The 15,604-nt window shown below is 45.0% G+C and overlaps 1 protein-coding gene and 1 long non-coding RNA gene across 17 annotated transcripts in view; one reads left to right on the top strand and one right to left on the bottom strand.

Annotated features, from left to right (window-relative positions):
- Positions 1–650: 650 nt before the first annotated feature.
- On the bottom strand, positions 651–7,470 carry LOC147602265 (uncharacterized). Its single transcript, XR_015261050.1, has 2 exons — positions 7,425–7,470; positions 651–5,759 (listed from the first exon to the last, which is right to left on the bottom strand). It is a non-coding gene; the product is annotated as an uncharacterized LOC147602265 (long non-coding RNA).
- A 1,574-nt stretch (positions 7,471–9,044) lies between these two features.
- KDM6A (lysine demethylase 6A) overlaps positions 9,045–15,604 on the top strand; it is a 161,907-nt gene continuing 155,347 nt past the window's right edge. For 10 of the 16 annotated variants that reach the window (XM_086766279.1, XM_086766275.1, XM_086766225.1 and 7 more), the window contains exons 1-2: positions 9,046–9,328; positions 9,581–9,644. In XM_086766279.1, the coding sequence (XP_086622405.1) occupies positions 9,168–9,328; positions 9,581–9,644 (225 nt within the window). In that variant the 5' untranslated portion in view covers positions 9,046–9,167. Of the gene's footprint in view, positions 9,329–9,580; positions 9,645–15,604 lie in introns of all 16 variants that reach the window. The other 6 variants (XR_015261036.1, XM_086766217.1, XM_086766183.1 and 3 more) reach the window with 2 other exon arrangements.

Genomic DNA, 15,604 nt, shown 5'->3' with positions numbered 1-15,604 from the left:
TGATCCAACTCTGATCCACTCCCACACAGTGGAGCGCAAACCACTAGAGAGCTTCTAAACAGAATCCACCTCCTGCTAGTAGCAATTTTATGAAAAAACATTTCAAATTCCAGCTTGGTGTTTTAGTACAGGATTTGTCTCTTTATTATTTATCTTCCAGTCATACATGATGAAGAAGTTTACATGCTTTGGGTACAATCCCGTTCCTTATTGAGTCCTATGTGTCAAACTGAAGGGATGCCACCTTATTTTGACAAAATTCTAAAATGTAAGAGAAGAAATAGAGTTGCATGCCCTACAACAACAGTCTTCAAATTTAAGCATCATGTTTTATTTTATTTGAAACAGCCCCTGACTCACCAATTGCTCTAAGGAAATCCTGAACTGTGGTTAGACAAGGATAGAGAATTGTCACTGTGTCTAAGAAGTGTACAATGGAGCTTCTTGAGTTGCTGCCTTAACTCCAGACAAGACACACCCAAAGTCACAGAGCCACTTCTGCTATTTGCACCTTTAAAACTTTTGCCTGTACACGATTACAAGATTTAATATATATCATTACTTGCGCAAATTACAAGATTTTAAAAGTTGCTGCATAGGCAGAGGTAGTAGGAAATGGATAGGAAAGACTCAAGAGACTACAACCAAAATAGTTTTTCAGATTGGTTATTGAAGGTTTTATTATTTTAGACATCCACAAGAATGTTAACAAAAAGCGACATACACAACAGTTGAGGCTTTTAAGATAAATAGTTCTCAGATACTTTCTTGAGAAGATTTGTCTATAAAGCACTAAATTAAATCCAGTAAGAGCATGTGACATCCTCTGCTTTAGGAGAAAAACAAAAATATCAGAAAATAATGTATCTTGGATAACGTTTTCTGTTCCAGGATTTGCAAAAGTAAACAAGACATCCATTCATCTACTTTGCTGAGCATCATGAACAGCTCTTTTCAAATCTTTACATAAAAAAACCTTAACTTTGTCTCAGAGCTGTTTTAGAAATGTTATTTACTTGTTTTTACTTACAAGCCAGAAAACCAGCAGGCTACAAATGTATTAGTCTGGCATCTTATACTAAGTCAATACATACAAAATACTTAGCCGTAGAGACAAAAAGCTGCTTTTTTTTCCCCCTTTCCTTGACAACATTTGCCAAATTTTATAAAGCTACAGGGGAGCTACAATTGTCAATCTGAAGATGAAAACAAGTTAATATAAACACAGTATTTTTATTATCATAATCTCAACAGTTGAATTAAATTCCTGCATAGTCATGAAGGCGAGAAATCTCACTTTCTTTGGACTGTTTTTGAAGAGCAGAGACACTTGTTCATGATCATCTTCTGTTAAACAAGTGAATTCTTTGGAAGGTGGTATGTCATAAGCTGCCACATCCAGTTCCTAGTAGGAAGGCTGACACTTACCTAGTTACCTTCTGAAACTATTAACATAAATGAAAACACGCTCATGTTTGGAGCACACACCAGTGCACGCAGCCAAAACTGCTGGAGATGGGGAGGGAAGGAACAAGCGTGATTAAAAAAAAAAAAAAAAAAAATCTACTAACAGAAGCACCATAAAGGAACTACTTCTAGGACAAGTTTAAGTTTTCATATTGCTTAATTTTTGTTATTATTTATTTCTCCAACTCGGCAGAAATTGTCAGTTAGTAAAATATTAGAGATTTATAGAGTGCAACAAAATATGATACAGTGCTAACTCTTCTAACAGTTGCTTCTTCTACTGGTAGAACTTAAGCAAACTGGTAAGCGTGTTCCTGTGCTAGCATGCACAGAACTAGTCTCTATCACACAAAAAATCTACAGAATATACAAAAAATATTTCTGAATTTCATGAAACAGCTCAAAATACAGTTAAGGTTATATGCACAAAATTCATGGTGTTCCATGTTCAGATTGGATTGTTGGCATGTTTATTATTCTTAAATAAGTAACAACTCCTTTGAAGTCTCTATTGCTCAAGGGAAATTTTATTATTTCTGCTGACAAACTGCACAGTGACAGATATTACTTCTTAACTAATAACTATGTGTACTTCTTATGACTATAAATTACCACTTAAATGCCAGATGAATTCAAGCATTAAGTCTTTCAGATACAATCTAGGTTTTAAAATCAAGCTGACCAAGGGGAGGAGAGGGCAAGAGACAAAAATGACTTTATGATTCAAGCAGGACAGAATGATATTAATAAGGTCTATAACTAAAGCATTTAGTAATTACTAGGTTTTTATCACTTTCATAAAGAATAAATATCTTAATGATAATAATGCATTTCCGAGATTAGCTCACCTTTACTCCTCTCACCACTCAAAAGTTACTAAGGTATTTCTGAGACGGAAGAACAATTTGTTCATCAACATAGTGATAAAGAGTATCAGGAAGACTTTTTTTCCTGAACATTTTCTAGTTTCAGTAATTACTTCTGCATATGTATTGTTTTTTCTTACAGCCAGAAAAAGCATTTTATGTTTTTGTGCATTTTGGAGGAAAAAAAAAAACCAAAACACATTTGGGTTTTAGATCAGTTCCCCTACTTTCTTGACCACCATCCACTGTCAATATGTAACACAGATCATTGCACAACACTCATCAGAACTTTAATGACGGCAGTACAGGAAACATGAAAATTGCAGATCATCTTATTATGAACTTCTGTGGATACAGGAGCTACTGATAAAATACAAAAAAGGAAGTACTGCAGATTTTTTTTGTTCTAAATTTCAAGAACAATGGAATTTATTAATTTAAGCTTTTCTGCTTTTACCTTGGAGTAAATGAAGAGAAGAGTAGTAAGAAAAAAGATGTAGAAAAAATCCCCAACCTGTTAAAGATTATGGAAGGTTAAACAAAAGGGCTACTTTCTCCCTGACTAACCTATTGTTAGGTTGTATTAGTTTATGTTGCTTTCCCTCACATGCCCAATAGTCACATATTTCAGGCAGCTTGACTAAAATTTGGCAAGCTGGCAATGATGCAAGTGTTAGATTTATACTTTGTTAGATACAAAATGGCATCCTGTGGGCTGTTTCAGTTAGCTTGCTTTTTCCTTTGCTGTTTTCCAGTATGCATACCTGCCACACAAATCCAAGATTGTTGTCTTGTCACATTTCTCCTGGGCTACTGCAAAAGGATTCGTCTTACCATTAGAGGTCCTCTGAGCTACTACAAGCATAATACTGACTCCACACCTGGAAAATCTTTTTTCTTTGTTTTTAAAACACCAGTGTCAGTAGAAATCACATGTGCATCCTAAGCTGCTTCATATTCCTGTGTGACAGCATAAGGAAGTGCCTGTTACCCTCACTTCCCTAGCAGCTCATAGCTTGCAGCTATAAAGAACTTCAAAAAGCAGGAATGAAAGATCAGTTTGAATGGATACACCTAACTTCAAGCACCATAGTTTTTCCAGGGGCTGGAATCTTGCTGCAGGTGACTAGCAAGTATGTCTTGGACTACAGAAGACCATGATATCTCAATTGTGTCCAGCAGGGATTGCTATATGGCTCATTCATTGCTACCTGACTTGGAAGTCACTCCGAATATATTAATAATAACCCATCGGTTCTGTTAATCACTATTCTTGAAAATAGGCAGGTATCTGAGAGTGGATCTGATGAGCCAGTCAGATAGTAAGAGAATAATAGCTGTCCATGGAAACACTATGTGACCTAGAAAATCTTCATGGAGTAAGTCTGGCAGCTTTTCACTACACTTGATACAACCACAGAACCCCTGCCCTTCTGGAGAGGAAAAGCTATAGAGACACTGAAAATGAAGTCAGATTTGTCCAGTAAAGAACACGGTCTTGAGAAAGTGAGTTGGTGGTAGCTGCCTTGTCCAGGAAGAATCCTAGGTCAAAGGAAAACAGGGAGAGTGGTTCCTCCACCAGCTTGCCCATGCTGAAAGATGTGAAAGGAAGTTCAGCCTGCAGACTACAGACAACATGCTGAAGCAACTGCCTTTAGGGGGGAAAAAAAAAAAAAGGTATTTTTCTATGATAGTATATAGAAAAAGTATAGTAAGAATACTCTTACTATAAGAGAAGAAGCTCTCTTCATTTCTTAGGTCCGAAAGAAAGTACAAAGGTGGCACGCAGGCAGCTTCACATCCTGAGCTGTAAAAAGGCTAGGTAAGGCTAAAACAAACTAGTGTGGTACACTCCCACCAGGTCACCCTTTTGAGTTTAAATCCACAGTTGTCTTTTTAAAGGAGATGCATGCATTAAAACTTTTTAATATTTATGAGTCCATTTGCTCCCCCATATTTTACATATGAGCAGTCCAAAACATTCTACATTTTGAAGACCAAGTCTTTTTGGAAAGTATAATTTTCTCCAGAAAAGTTTACTGAATTTGCAGGGCTCTGACCTCTAACAAATTGCTATGTTGTCTTGTTCCAGATTATGAAACGGGAAAAAGGAGATCAGGCCTTGTGTGTTTTCCATTCAGGAGACTTGTAGCAAGGAGCTTCATGCTTTACGAGAATCAGCATTCCCAACACTAGACAGTATCTATGTAGCAAACAAGCCTTCAGTCAGGACTTCCAATCAACAGATTTACAGGGAATTTGTGTTGAACGTTCCTGACAGACTACCATACTCTGGCTCATAAGAAAAAAAGGGTAGGATCACCACCATCTCCAAAAGGTTTTCCCTTAATTGACAATGCCAAGCTAAGCACTTGATTAGTGCAGTTGATGACAGTGAAAAGAAATATTGACACAAGAGTAAAAAGAAAAAGTAGATCTGCAGCAGGTCACTCTTCCCCTGTTCCATGCTACATGAAATTATTTTCCCTGAGACTGAGTTCCTATATATTTGCTCGGGCTTGTCCTATTTGCCAGTGAATCTGGATGCTTGAGATACCACAACTACCTTCAATGTCAAGTGAGATGACAGCTTGAAACCCAGCATTGAAGCTGAATCTTTCTTCCATACCGACTTTTTTTGCAGTGATTTCAGGAGTTGCTTTTCAGCTTAAGAAGACATCAAGTGATGTGTATTTATTTATAAGGAGAACGCTAGAATTAACTTTTGCTGTTTCAAACATTACTTTTCAAGAAGTGGTGCTTTAACTTTGCATCTCAATTTCAAGCTGCGGAGAACGATCAGCATGTCGAATACCTACCTGGAACACAGAGTTCTCTCTGGCAAAACTTACTCTGCAATTGTAGACATACTAACAGCACTCAGTCTCTTAATAGATTGGGCAAGTCTTGCAGCATGACAAGGCAATGCTTGACACAGTGTATAGGAATACACAAGAAAAAACTCTATTTGGAAAATTAACAGGGGTGAAAACATACAGGAAAGGGGGATCCAAAGAGTACTGTTCAGTCCAGGAGTTTTATTGGTCCACAGCTTTCACACTGAAGGTAGCAAAGTGGTTCTGGAGACTCATAGATGACTGCAAATTTTACACTAAGCTAAAACCTATACAGTTAAGTAATACTTGATAGATACAGAACAAGACTGCAGTTTCCTTCTTTCTTCTTAAGAATTTAAGAATATAATTCTCCTGGGGTCAGCTTCCAGAGTGTATCTAGGAGTGGGAAGCCAGCATCATGCTCGTCTGAAGCAGTCTCTCCTTTCATACAGGTGAAGTGTATCAATGTTAGCTCCCAGAATTGTTATCCAACTGTTTGCAAGGGCAGGCAGTGCTAAGTTTCAGTATGCACTTTCAAGCTTTTCTTGCTATTATTAAAGCAGCTGAGCTTTGGATACACCTTGAAGAGCTGAAACGGTACACAGGACTTTATTAAGTCATGTTAAGCACCTGTTAAGTCATCCAAACAGTAGTTCAAATACAAAAAAAGGAAGCGTAACTGGAAATTCAATTCAAGCAATGCAGGCAGGATGCAGGGTGGTAAGAGTAGTGTTGATAGTACCAGGAGTGTAACTTGCATGTAGTGACATCAGGTGCATGGAAGTTCAACTGAAAGTATAATGACAAACTAAGACATCAGCAAGCTTCTATGAAGCCTTCTAGATTGCTTTGTAATTTAGAAGTTACCTTCCTTGTACTGAGAAATAGTTTAATCTATCCTTTCCATTGCAGGATACTGCAAAGTGGAAACATAAGACCTCATTATCAAGATCCTCAGAAATAATCTGTGCTGAAATACCCTTTTTTTTTTTGGCACATCACCTATTTGTAGAGTATTTGGCTGAGTTAGGCACCTAAGGAAGAACTACTGAGAAAATACATGACTGAGTAAAACACAGATGAAGACAGACGTTTGATCATAGCTCTTTTTTCACTATTAATAAACTATGGCCCATTCCCAGAACCAAAAGTAACTTGGTTTTTATCTGGACTCCAAACTGAAAAGTACTTGAAACCTATCTACTTGTCTCTTATACCAATACTCTAAACAACTGGCTGCTGGCTATTTTATAAAGATATGCAACCTTAGTAAACTCAGGTGCTTTTTTGTTCCAACTCCATTTGCATCAGAAAGCATAGCTACACGACAGGATTCTGCTTCTAAGAGGAACAAGGACATACTAATTTGAGTCTTCTTGTGCATTACTCAAGACTTTGTCTTGACTAGATCTCCAATTAGTATGCTGGGAAGCAGCGCAGGCCTCTTGCACTTCTGCCAGTGTCTGCGCACTGTGCTACAAACACCATCAAGACCAGAAAACATTTGAGGATCCATTTGGAAAACTTCACTGATGCGTAAGTGTTAGCTGTAACACCTACAGAGGCAGAAACATGCTTCAGTTTCATCAGTACATGGTTTGATAGCGGCAATTAAAAAAAGAGGGGATAGAACCAGCAAGCAGTAGCATTGTGATTAAACGTGCCTTGCACAGTTTGGCCTTTGACCATATTAATTTAATTCCCACAAGCAGTTAATAGCTTCACTGATGCTTTGGAGCATCTGGCAGTCATGAAACAGGCCCTCTCTGAGAGGAGGAAATTCAGCTGGCAGAGAAAAGTCTGCCCAGTCACTGGGCTTCGTCTAGACACCAGAAAAGTGACACAGCGATGTTACAAAAAACTGTTGTAATTAATTTTCAGAAAAATGGGTTTGAGCAGTGAGCTGTGCCACCACACACCTGTGAAAGGCTGATCTTGTCATAAGCACCACAGCAGAGGCAAGATGCAATGTTTTTCAAAAGCCTTTCTGAAAACCCCCTAGCACTTCCTGGCTGTATGTGCAAATTAACAGGACTGTAAAGAGAAAACAGGACCCTGGAGTTCCAGAGTAAGCTGTGAAGGATCGAGGAACAAAGGGTGCCCAGGTAACATTTAAGCAACACAGAAGAGCGTGGGGAGGCTTGGCCTTACAAGGGAGGCAAAGCAGGCAGAGCACGCAAAGCCCCTTTCCATCCACTGTCTGGAAAAAAAAAAAAAAGAAAGAAAAAAAAAAAAAAAAAAGACTTTTACTCACACATGAGGCGTTCTGAGAAGCCTAACTTCAGTCCTTCGCACTTCCCTACCAGCCAGCCAGCCCCCAGCCCCTGCCATAGCCATGCCGTCGCTCCGCACCCCTAGGCCGCAGCCCAGCCGGTCGGGACGAACCCGCCAGCGGCCCCGCCTCGCGCTCGCCCCCGCCCTCACGCCTGCGGGCGACCGCGGCCTCGCGAGAGCGCTCTCGCGCGGCGCCCGCCCGGCCCCCGCATCACGTGAGGGCCGCGGAGCTCGCGCCGGCGGGCACCGCTCCACCTGTCAGTGGCTGCTGGGGAGGGGCGGGGTTCCCGCGGGCGCCCCTCCCTTCCCCCACGCGTAGCACGCCTCGAGCCGCGCCACGCGCTCGTCCGTTGGCGGGGCGGGCGGGCCAACGGCCGCTCCCCCGCAGCTGGCGCGTGCGACCGCGGTGGGCGGCAGCAGGAAAAAGTCCCTGTCCCGCAGCCAGCTGAAGCCGCGGACCGGACACTGGCGCCTTCTGCGCTTCCGCTTCCCAGGGCGGGTGAAATCAACGGCCGTGTCGGGGTGGGGGTGCCCTCGCTTCGGCGGCCACCGCCGCCGCCCTTCTGCACGGGCGTTACCCGCCACCCAACCAGCCGCTCGGGCGGCGGCTTTGCCTCCCTCCCGCGGCCCGAGCCAGCACCGTTCCCGCTCGCAGCGCGGAGAAGCCATTATTAGCCGGTTGTGCCAAGAGCACCACGCCCCGCGCCCAAGCCAGGGGAGGGCAGGCGGACCGGCGAGTGAGGCTCTCCCCCGAGGCAGTACGGCGCGGCTACCACCCGCGAGGCCTTAGCGAAGGCCGCTCTTCAGCAGCGTCCCCAGCTCAGAGCCCCCGTTACGCAACTCCGCCCGTGAGCGCAGCCAGTCCGCCCTCCTCCCCCGCCCACACCCGCCAATACCGAAAACTCCCCCCTCCCCCCGCCTTCGCGTCCTCCGGTTTTTAAAGGCGGACGCCAAACCTGCTGGCGCTGGGTAAGCGAAAAGCTCCTTTGACTGACGGCCCGTCTGACCTTTCATAAGCCGTGAATCCTTGAAACACCGCCCCCTCCCTCCGACGCTAACCAATAGAAGGAGGGAGGCGAGCACCGAAGGCTAACCAAGCCGAAGCGCAGCGGTGGAAGAGCGCTATGACTGACGTAAGTCAACAAAGGTCACGTGCGGCGCCGCGGAGGCGGCGATTGGCCGCGTGGGCCCGGGCGGGGAAGGGAGGGGGGGTCACGGTGGCGGCGTGGGGTTGGCGGTGTGACACAATTACAACAACTTTGGGCAGCTGCTGGGGAAGTTTGTACAGGCGGCAAACACCCCCCTCCGCGCGGCAGGGCGGGCCGGGCCCCTGCCACCCCGGTTCCGCGCACCCCTTGCTGCCGGGGCGAACGGCGCCGCGGCGATGTAAACACCGCTCCGCCGCCATCCGCAGCCGCCGCCTCCTCCTCCTCCTCCCCCCTCCCTCGAGTCTCCAGCGCTGGGGCTCCCTCCCTCCCTCCCCCCTCCCTCCCCCTCCTCCTCCTCCTCCTCCGAGCAGCGGGGCTTCCCCCCGCCTCCCTCCCTCTCCCCTCCCTCCCTCCCTCCCCCTCCCTGCCGGCTGTTGTTGTTGTAATAAAAGTTGTGGTGTGTGTGTGTGCGTGTGTGTGTGTCGGGCACCCCGCCCCGCCCGGCGCTGGGGGGTGTTGGGGGCGCGCAGGGGCGGGGGGGGTTTGCGATCGTGAGTTAATTACGCTGCGTTTCCATGAAATCGTGCGGAGTGTCGCTCGCCGCTGCCGCCGCCTCTGCTGCTCCTTTCGGTGATGAGGAAAAGAAAATGGCGGCGGGGAAAGCGAGCGGCCAGAGCGAGGAGGACTTCGCCAGCTTGACAGCGGAGGAGAGAGAAGCCCTATCCGGCCTCGACAGGTACCCGCTCCCCACTCCGACCCGGCCGCCTCCGTGTCCCGGCTCGGCCCGCGCTCCCTCCGTGTCCCCCCCCTCCCCTGCCCGCCGCTCCCCGCTCGGGAGTGCGTGTGGGCTCCCGGCCCTCGCCGCCGCGCTCTGCCCTTGCCCGCCGGGAGCGAGCCCGCCCGCCTGCCTGCCTGCCCGTGCAGGGGGCTGACTCTCGCTAACGCCTGTGCCTCTCTCCCCTCCCTCCCGCCCGCTCCCCTTCTGCAGCCGACTCTTCGGATTTCTGAGGCTTCATGAAGATGGCGCCAGAACGAAGGCCTTGCTGTTAAAGGTAAGCGTGAGGGTGGATGTGGAGCGGGGCTGGGGGGGTGAAGGGGGAAAAAGGGGGGGAGGGGAGGCAGCCGGCCCGGCCCAGCCGCCCCCTCCCTCCGGTCCCCCGGGTCCGCACGGTGAGTGTGTGCGTGCGAGTGTGTGTGTGTGTGCGTGCGTGGGGCACGGCCACATCCCCGGGCGCACGTCCCCGCGGGCGGCAGGGCGCTCCGCCTCGCCCCCCGCCGCCGTCTCCCCACGCGTCGCTGCCACCTTTGCCCCTTCTCCCCCCACCCCTCCACCCTCCATCTCCCTTCCCCGCGCGGGAGGGAGCCGAGCTGGGTCGGGTGCGGGGCGAAGAGAGCGCGGCCTTGAGGGCTGCGCTCCGGACACTCTGAGGGGGTCCGGCCAGCCCTGGGACGGGAAAGTGCCCTGCGAGCCGGGGCCCGGAGCAAACGCCGAGCGGCGCGGCGGGGCGGGGGAGGGGGCGCGGGAGGGAGGTGGGGGGGGAGGAGGAGGAGGAGGCGGTGGTGGCGGCGGGGGGGCTGGGGGGGGGCGGGGGGGGAGGGCGCGCGCGAGGCGCTGCTGACGTTGGCCTCTCCCCGGACCCTCCCTCGTGATTTTCGCCCCGCGCGGCGGGGGCCGGCGGCTGCGCGCGCCCTGTCCGGCGGCGGTTGCGCCTCGCGGGGCGGCAGGGAGGGGGAAGCGGAGCCGGAGGGAACGGGATGGGGTGGGGGGGAGGCCCAGGCCGGGGCGGGCGCGGCGCTGAGCGGCTGTCGGAGCCCGTCGCCGAGTGACTTGTTTATGCTTCGGGCCCGGCTGCCGCCAGCCTGCCAGGTCCTCGCCGAGCGCCCTGTCGTGTCCGTCCCGTCCCCTGCTGCCACCGCCGTCCTCCGCCGCCGGGCGGCTTGACAGGGAGCGGGGCGGCCCGCGGTTTGCTGAAGCCTGCCAGGCCTTTTGAGAGAGAGATGTTTGTTTCAGTGAAAAGTTGTTGGCCCTGTCATTTAGTTAAGTAATGGCTGCTCCTGTCGGCCCAAGATGGCCGGACAGGGAGGAGAAAGAGAAGCGGGGGGGGGGGGGGCGGGGGGGATAAACACGAAACAAACAGCGGGAACGAATGTGCCCGTCGCCTGGAACGTGAAGCCCCCGGTGAAGGTTGAGGGAAACTCTCCTGCGTGCTGCAAGTTCTTTCGGGGTGCTTTCCTGCTGCAGGCAGGGCCTTTGCAGCGCCTGTGTCCTGCTTATCAACCTGTAGCGCATTGGGCTGCCCATCCGTAAGCCACTGACAAAGGCTGTGCAGGCTGAGCGTCTGCCGGTTGTATGTAAAAACTAAACGCGAGGAAAACGTTTGTGTAACAGAATAAGTCAAACTGTTTAAAATGTCACCCGGTTGGAGCAAGGGACTGTGTTCTTCTGGTTCCTGCTTTCTGACTTGTTCCTGTCAGTAGTGTGGCATTTGACACTTTGTTCATGTTATTGTTGTGCCCGTACTGTATGCTGGTATTTTTCATGTGGAGAATTTTTATTTTGTTGCTGGTCTTGGTTGATCTGAAGACCTAACTCTAAAGCTTGTTGAATTCGGTAGCCTAGGCCCTTACTTGTGTTTGGATGTTTATTTCTGGCATGATTGGAAAAACTCAATGTCAGGACGCGGGGGGAGGGATGTAAGAAAGAACAAGTACACTTTTCTTTGTGCTTGTATTTTAAAAAAAATCTCGTGATTTCCTTTCGATTTTCAGAGTTATTTATAAAAGTACTTCTCCCGATAAAGCAAAAAGGTAGGGGAGTGGCATGCCAGACCAGTTAAATAGTGTACATTAACTGTTAGTGGTCCAGAATTAACATCTGTTCTGTGAGTGCTGTTGAGGCTATGGGAAACGTTAGAGAGAATCATGTATGGAATAGAGCTTAAGGATGCCAGATAGAAAAATAATCTGTAGTTATCATCTGTAATTAGATCGTCTGTCGCATAATATCACTAGGTTAACTTTTGTTTTGTGTACTGTAAAATTAAGTAATGCAGGCAGCAATTCAGCATATTAGTTGAGTTTTGAGTCCTTTCTTGCATATAATGCATTTTTTATGCCAGTTGATTAAACTTTTAGTATATACAGACAGTCTGAGATGACTGAAGTTGTGGAGTATTTTGATAGTTTTGAACTGTGTTTCTAGAAATATCATTGTATGTTCTCCTACTGTATCAGTGTATGAATCCGTACAGCAAATACTGGGGGAAAAAAACCAAAACCAAACATTTTGCTATTTTACTTCAGTTTTCTGATAGCGTTTTGAACATTTATGAATTGCACACTAACTCGTGAAGCATGTTCTTCATAAAACCTGTGTCTGAGAAAAGTACTCTGTTAAGGAAGTAGAAAGATTAAAATGTTACTGTTCAATGCAAAGATCTTTGAGAGGAATTTCTTGGCTTGAACTAGGTTAAAATTTGTTTGTGCTTTTTACTTTCAGGGAATGTGTGTGTTTCGATTACTGTTATTTTTAAGATGTTTGTTACTTCAACAGTTCCTTTTTTATGTGTGTGAAGCTTCATGCAGTCTATACTGTATGGGAAGATTTAGAGTAGTTAATCTAGCAAATCACTTTAATTCCATGTAACCGTTATTTTTATTGTAGAAAGTGTGGCCATATATGTGTGCGTTTAATTAATAGGTTTTACAGAGATAGTAACAAAATCTTTCCTTTGTGCGTGGAGCAACAACAGCTAACAAAGACCCTATATTCCATAATTATGAAATCCTGACCAACTAATTTAAGAATCTACAACCCAGTGCAGTATAAAGTAATGTGAGATTTATGTGCAAGTATAGCAGGTAAGGACAATCATTGAGTCACGTTTCCAGAGGAGTCCTTTGCAAAGGCAAAAATTTATCGGTACTTCCCTTGATGTGAGAATAGTACAGCTGCTGTTAAACCTTTTGAAAAGGCAGGCTGTGGCTACCTCTCCTGTGAGCGCCTGACAGTGTTCCCTGGTTACCTGTGGTTAAGGTGGTAGGAGCAGTGTACGTGTCTGAGGGGACTGACTGGAGAGGAGGTGAGGTCCTGGCTTGCAAGCGTTGAGGGAGCTGCTCCGTTATCCGCACAGGTACTTGTGCAGCAGCAGGATTTTGTTGTGGGCTTAAATTCAGTGCCTCCATACGACGCACTCTCATTTTTACTGGGGTTCACTCGGCAGGAGGCAGCGCTGGTCGCAGGCTGACCAGGAGATTTCATGAAGCCTTTGCAGCTCTGGTTTAATGAAGCCACACCCTGACAGAGCTTAATAAGAAGTTTGGGAATAAGAAATAACCAGAGATGAAGGAAGCTTTTTGTCTGGACTGCAGTCCTCTTTTTGTAGTTTTGCTTTGTAGGATGTGTGGCTGTAGTATTGTGAACTCAACTGAGTCCTGCTGCTGGTTGTAGCAAATCAGGAGAGCAGATAAGACATCAGATCTATAGAATTTTATGAGCTGTTGAAGATACAGACTAAAGGTCAGGAATATTGTATTGTTGCTCCACGTATTGGATATGTGATAAGCCAGAAGAAATCAAACTTTCCTGTAATGAATTTTCTGTTGCCAAAATTTTTGTATTTATTTTGCAGAAAAGGAGCTTGAAAATCATAGTTTGCAGCTAGTGTGGTTTTAGGGGAGAGGAGAGGGAATTTGAAAAGAGAGGTCAGCTTTCAAACTGCTTGAAATGCTGAAAATCCGATGTAGTCAGTCTTGTATAGGAGAAAGCGCTCACTGTTATGCTTCTGTAGTTGACAAGAACATTAATAGGAAGGAGCAAAAAAAAAACCCAAACAAAACCAAAACCTCTGCTGTTTGTTATCTTGATGTCTCTTTCTCCCAGGAAGACTTCTGCAGGAGGTGAAGCCTGAGGATTTCTTGGGGGAGGGGAGGGGGAGGACATCCATTGTATTGGAAGTGAATTGCAAAGCATTTCTTCTTTCTTTTCTTCCTTCCTTTTTAAATTTTTTTTTTTAACGGTACTTCCAGTGTTTAGCCAAAGTTGACTTTCTTTCAAACCTTCATTTCATAAGCTATAGTTATTTGACTTCTATACAGATTTAGCTTGGTGTATCTGGTCTAATGTATTGGCCATGAGCTGCTTGTTAATTCCTATTCATTGAGTTTAATCAGTTTGTCATATCCTGTAGACAGAATTTGAAGCATGTTTCCATTTAAAAGTATTGATGTTAAAGTCAATTTAAAGAGAGATGAAGTGGTGCCATGCAATATGCCAGTTTTTGGTCTCTGCGTTACCTGTTGTGGTTTTGCAGCCCTTTTGTTTTCCAGCTCGTTTTAAAAATGGTATTTCCTTTGTGTGAAGGCCACATGTGTTGACAAAATTAACAATGTGATTATCTGTGCTTTTATTAAGCATGCAAAATAAATGCACAGTGACAATATTCTTTCGTATTTCTTACAATTTTATATGTTGCTTGTTTAAAAATAGCTCTGGACAGTGTGAATTAGTATATGTTGACTCTGTCCCTTTAGTGTTGACATTAATGTTAATTTTCTACTAATCTATAATTAAATATCTTCGGTTTTAATTGTAACAGACTGCTTTTAAAATAATTATGCAGGAAAACATTTTAGCAGATTAGGTATAGTAGAGTTGGGGTTTTTTTAGTAACTTTGGCAATGTTTTATTTATTTTAATAAAAACAAAGAAATTTTGCTTCAAAAATAATTTTAGTGTTTGCCTTATATAATGGCAATGCTGGGAATTGAGAAACTGGGAGTTGGTACCATGAGACATTCGTAAAGCATTCGAGGAAGTGGGCAGCCTCTGCAGTTTCTGCAAATTTGTATCTGAGCTGTTCCTTTATGGTTTTTTAAAAACACATTTTTGATTTCTTATTATTTGATTATTATCTAGCATACTGTCTGTTAGTGTGGAACAAGTTGAAGTTGGTTAAAATTGTAAACTGTGTTATGGGTGGAACTGGTTTTCTAGCCTTTTTTTTAAGGCGTCTGGAAGTGGAAAGATTTGAAGTAAAAATGTTAAGTGTGTTTATTGGATAATTGGGACTGATGTATAGGTATTTTAAATTCAATATTTTTCTGTATGCAATTTGGGCTTTATGTTAATAGGGCAGGGTTTTTAGGATTCAATTAAGGTGTAATGGATGACGTGTTCTATAGTTCATAGTTGTACCATGTTTATACTTTTAAATTACAGTTACAGCCTATGTGATATTTATGTATCCTGGTACTTAGACTTAGCTATAGATTTGCCATATTTGTACTTCATCCGATATTAAAAACCATTTTTTTTTTTTAAATGGACATTACACAGTACTTTTTGTTTAAGTATGAGATACTCGTCATGTTTTGATACTTTCGAAACTAGTGTTCCAGGCGTGTTTCTTTCACATAGTGTTTTTTATCTCTCAAAACATACAGTCTTTAATACTTTGGATGCTTTTTAAGTTTAAAGTGCAGTGTTGTTACTACTTCCCAAAGGCAAGGAAATCTTTGAAGTTGCGAATGTTACAGTTGGTATTTTAATATGTTAATGAAAAGGCAGGGATGGACCTCATCTACAAACAATATGCTTTTGTAGAAGTGTAGTTAAGATTGCAGGACAGCTAGCATATTGGTATTTGCATTTCAGTAAGTGTTATGTTTTCTATCAGGAGTCTATTAATAGGGAATACAATATAAGATTTTTCTTTGTTACAGTAACTTTTCATGTTTCTATTGTTGCTTCTAAGTACTGGTCTGCTGAGTCTGGAGGCTGACGTGGTCCATTTCTTTAAGCGTTTTGTATGCATAGACAAGGTAATTCATGTCCTATTGACTTAATAGTCAAACAGCCAGGTAGGCAGCAATTCGAGATGAAGAGAAAGAAGTATCATTGTACTTTAGCAACTGAGAAATGGGGATTCTGATACATTATTTGATTCTTGAAAGCATGAAGAAAGCCTGTGGCAAGGATGGGATACAATTGTTTTCCTTCAATTCCTTTCCA

The sequence above is a fragment of the Chlamydotis macqueenii genome, chromosome 1 (genome assembly GCF_036417535.1).
Source record: "Chlamydotis macqueenii isolate bChlMac1 chromosome 1, bChlMac1.mat, whole genome shotgun sequence".
Taxonomy (NCBI): Eukaryota; Metazoa; Chordata; class Aves; order Otidiformes; family Otididae; genus Chlamydotis; species Chlamydotis macqueenii.
The sequence above is the reverse complement of the archived record's forward strand: the minus strand, read 5'-3'. Positions and strand labels throughout refer to the sequence as shown.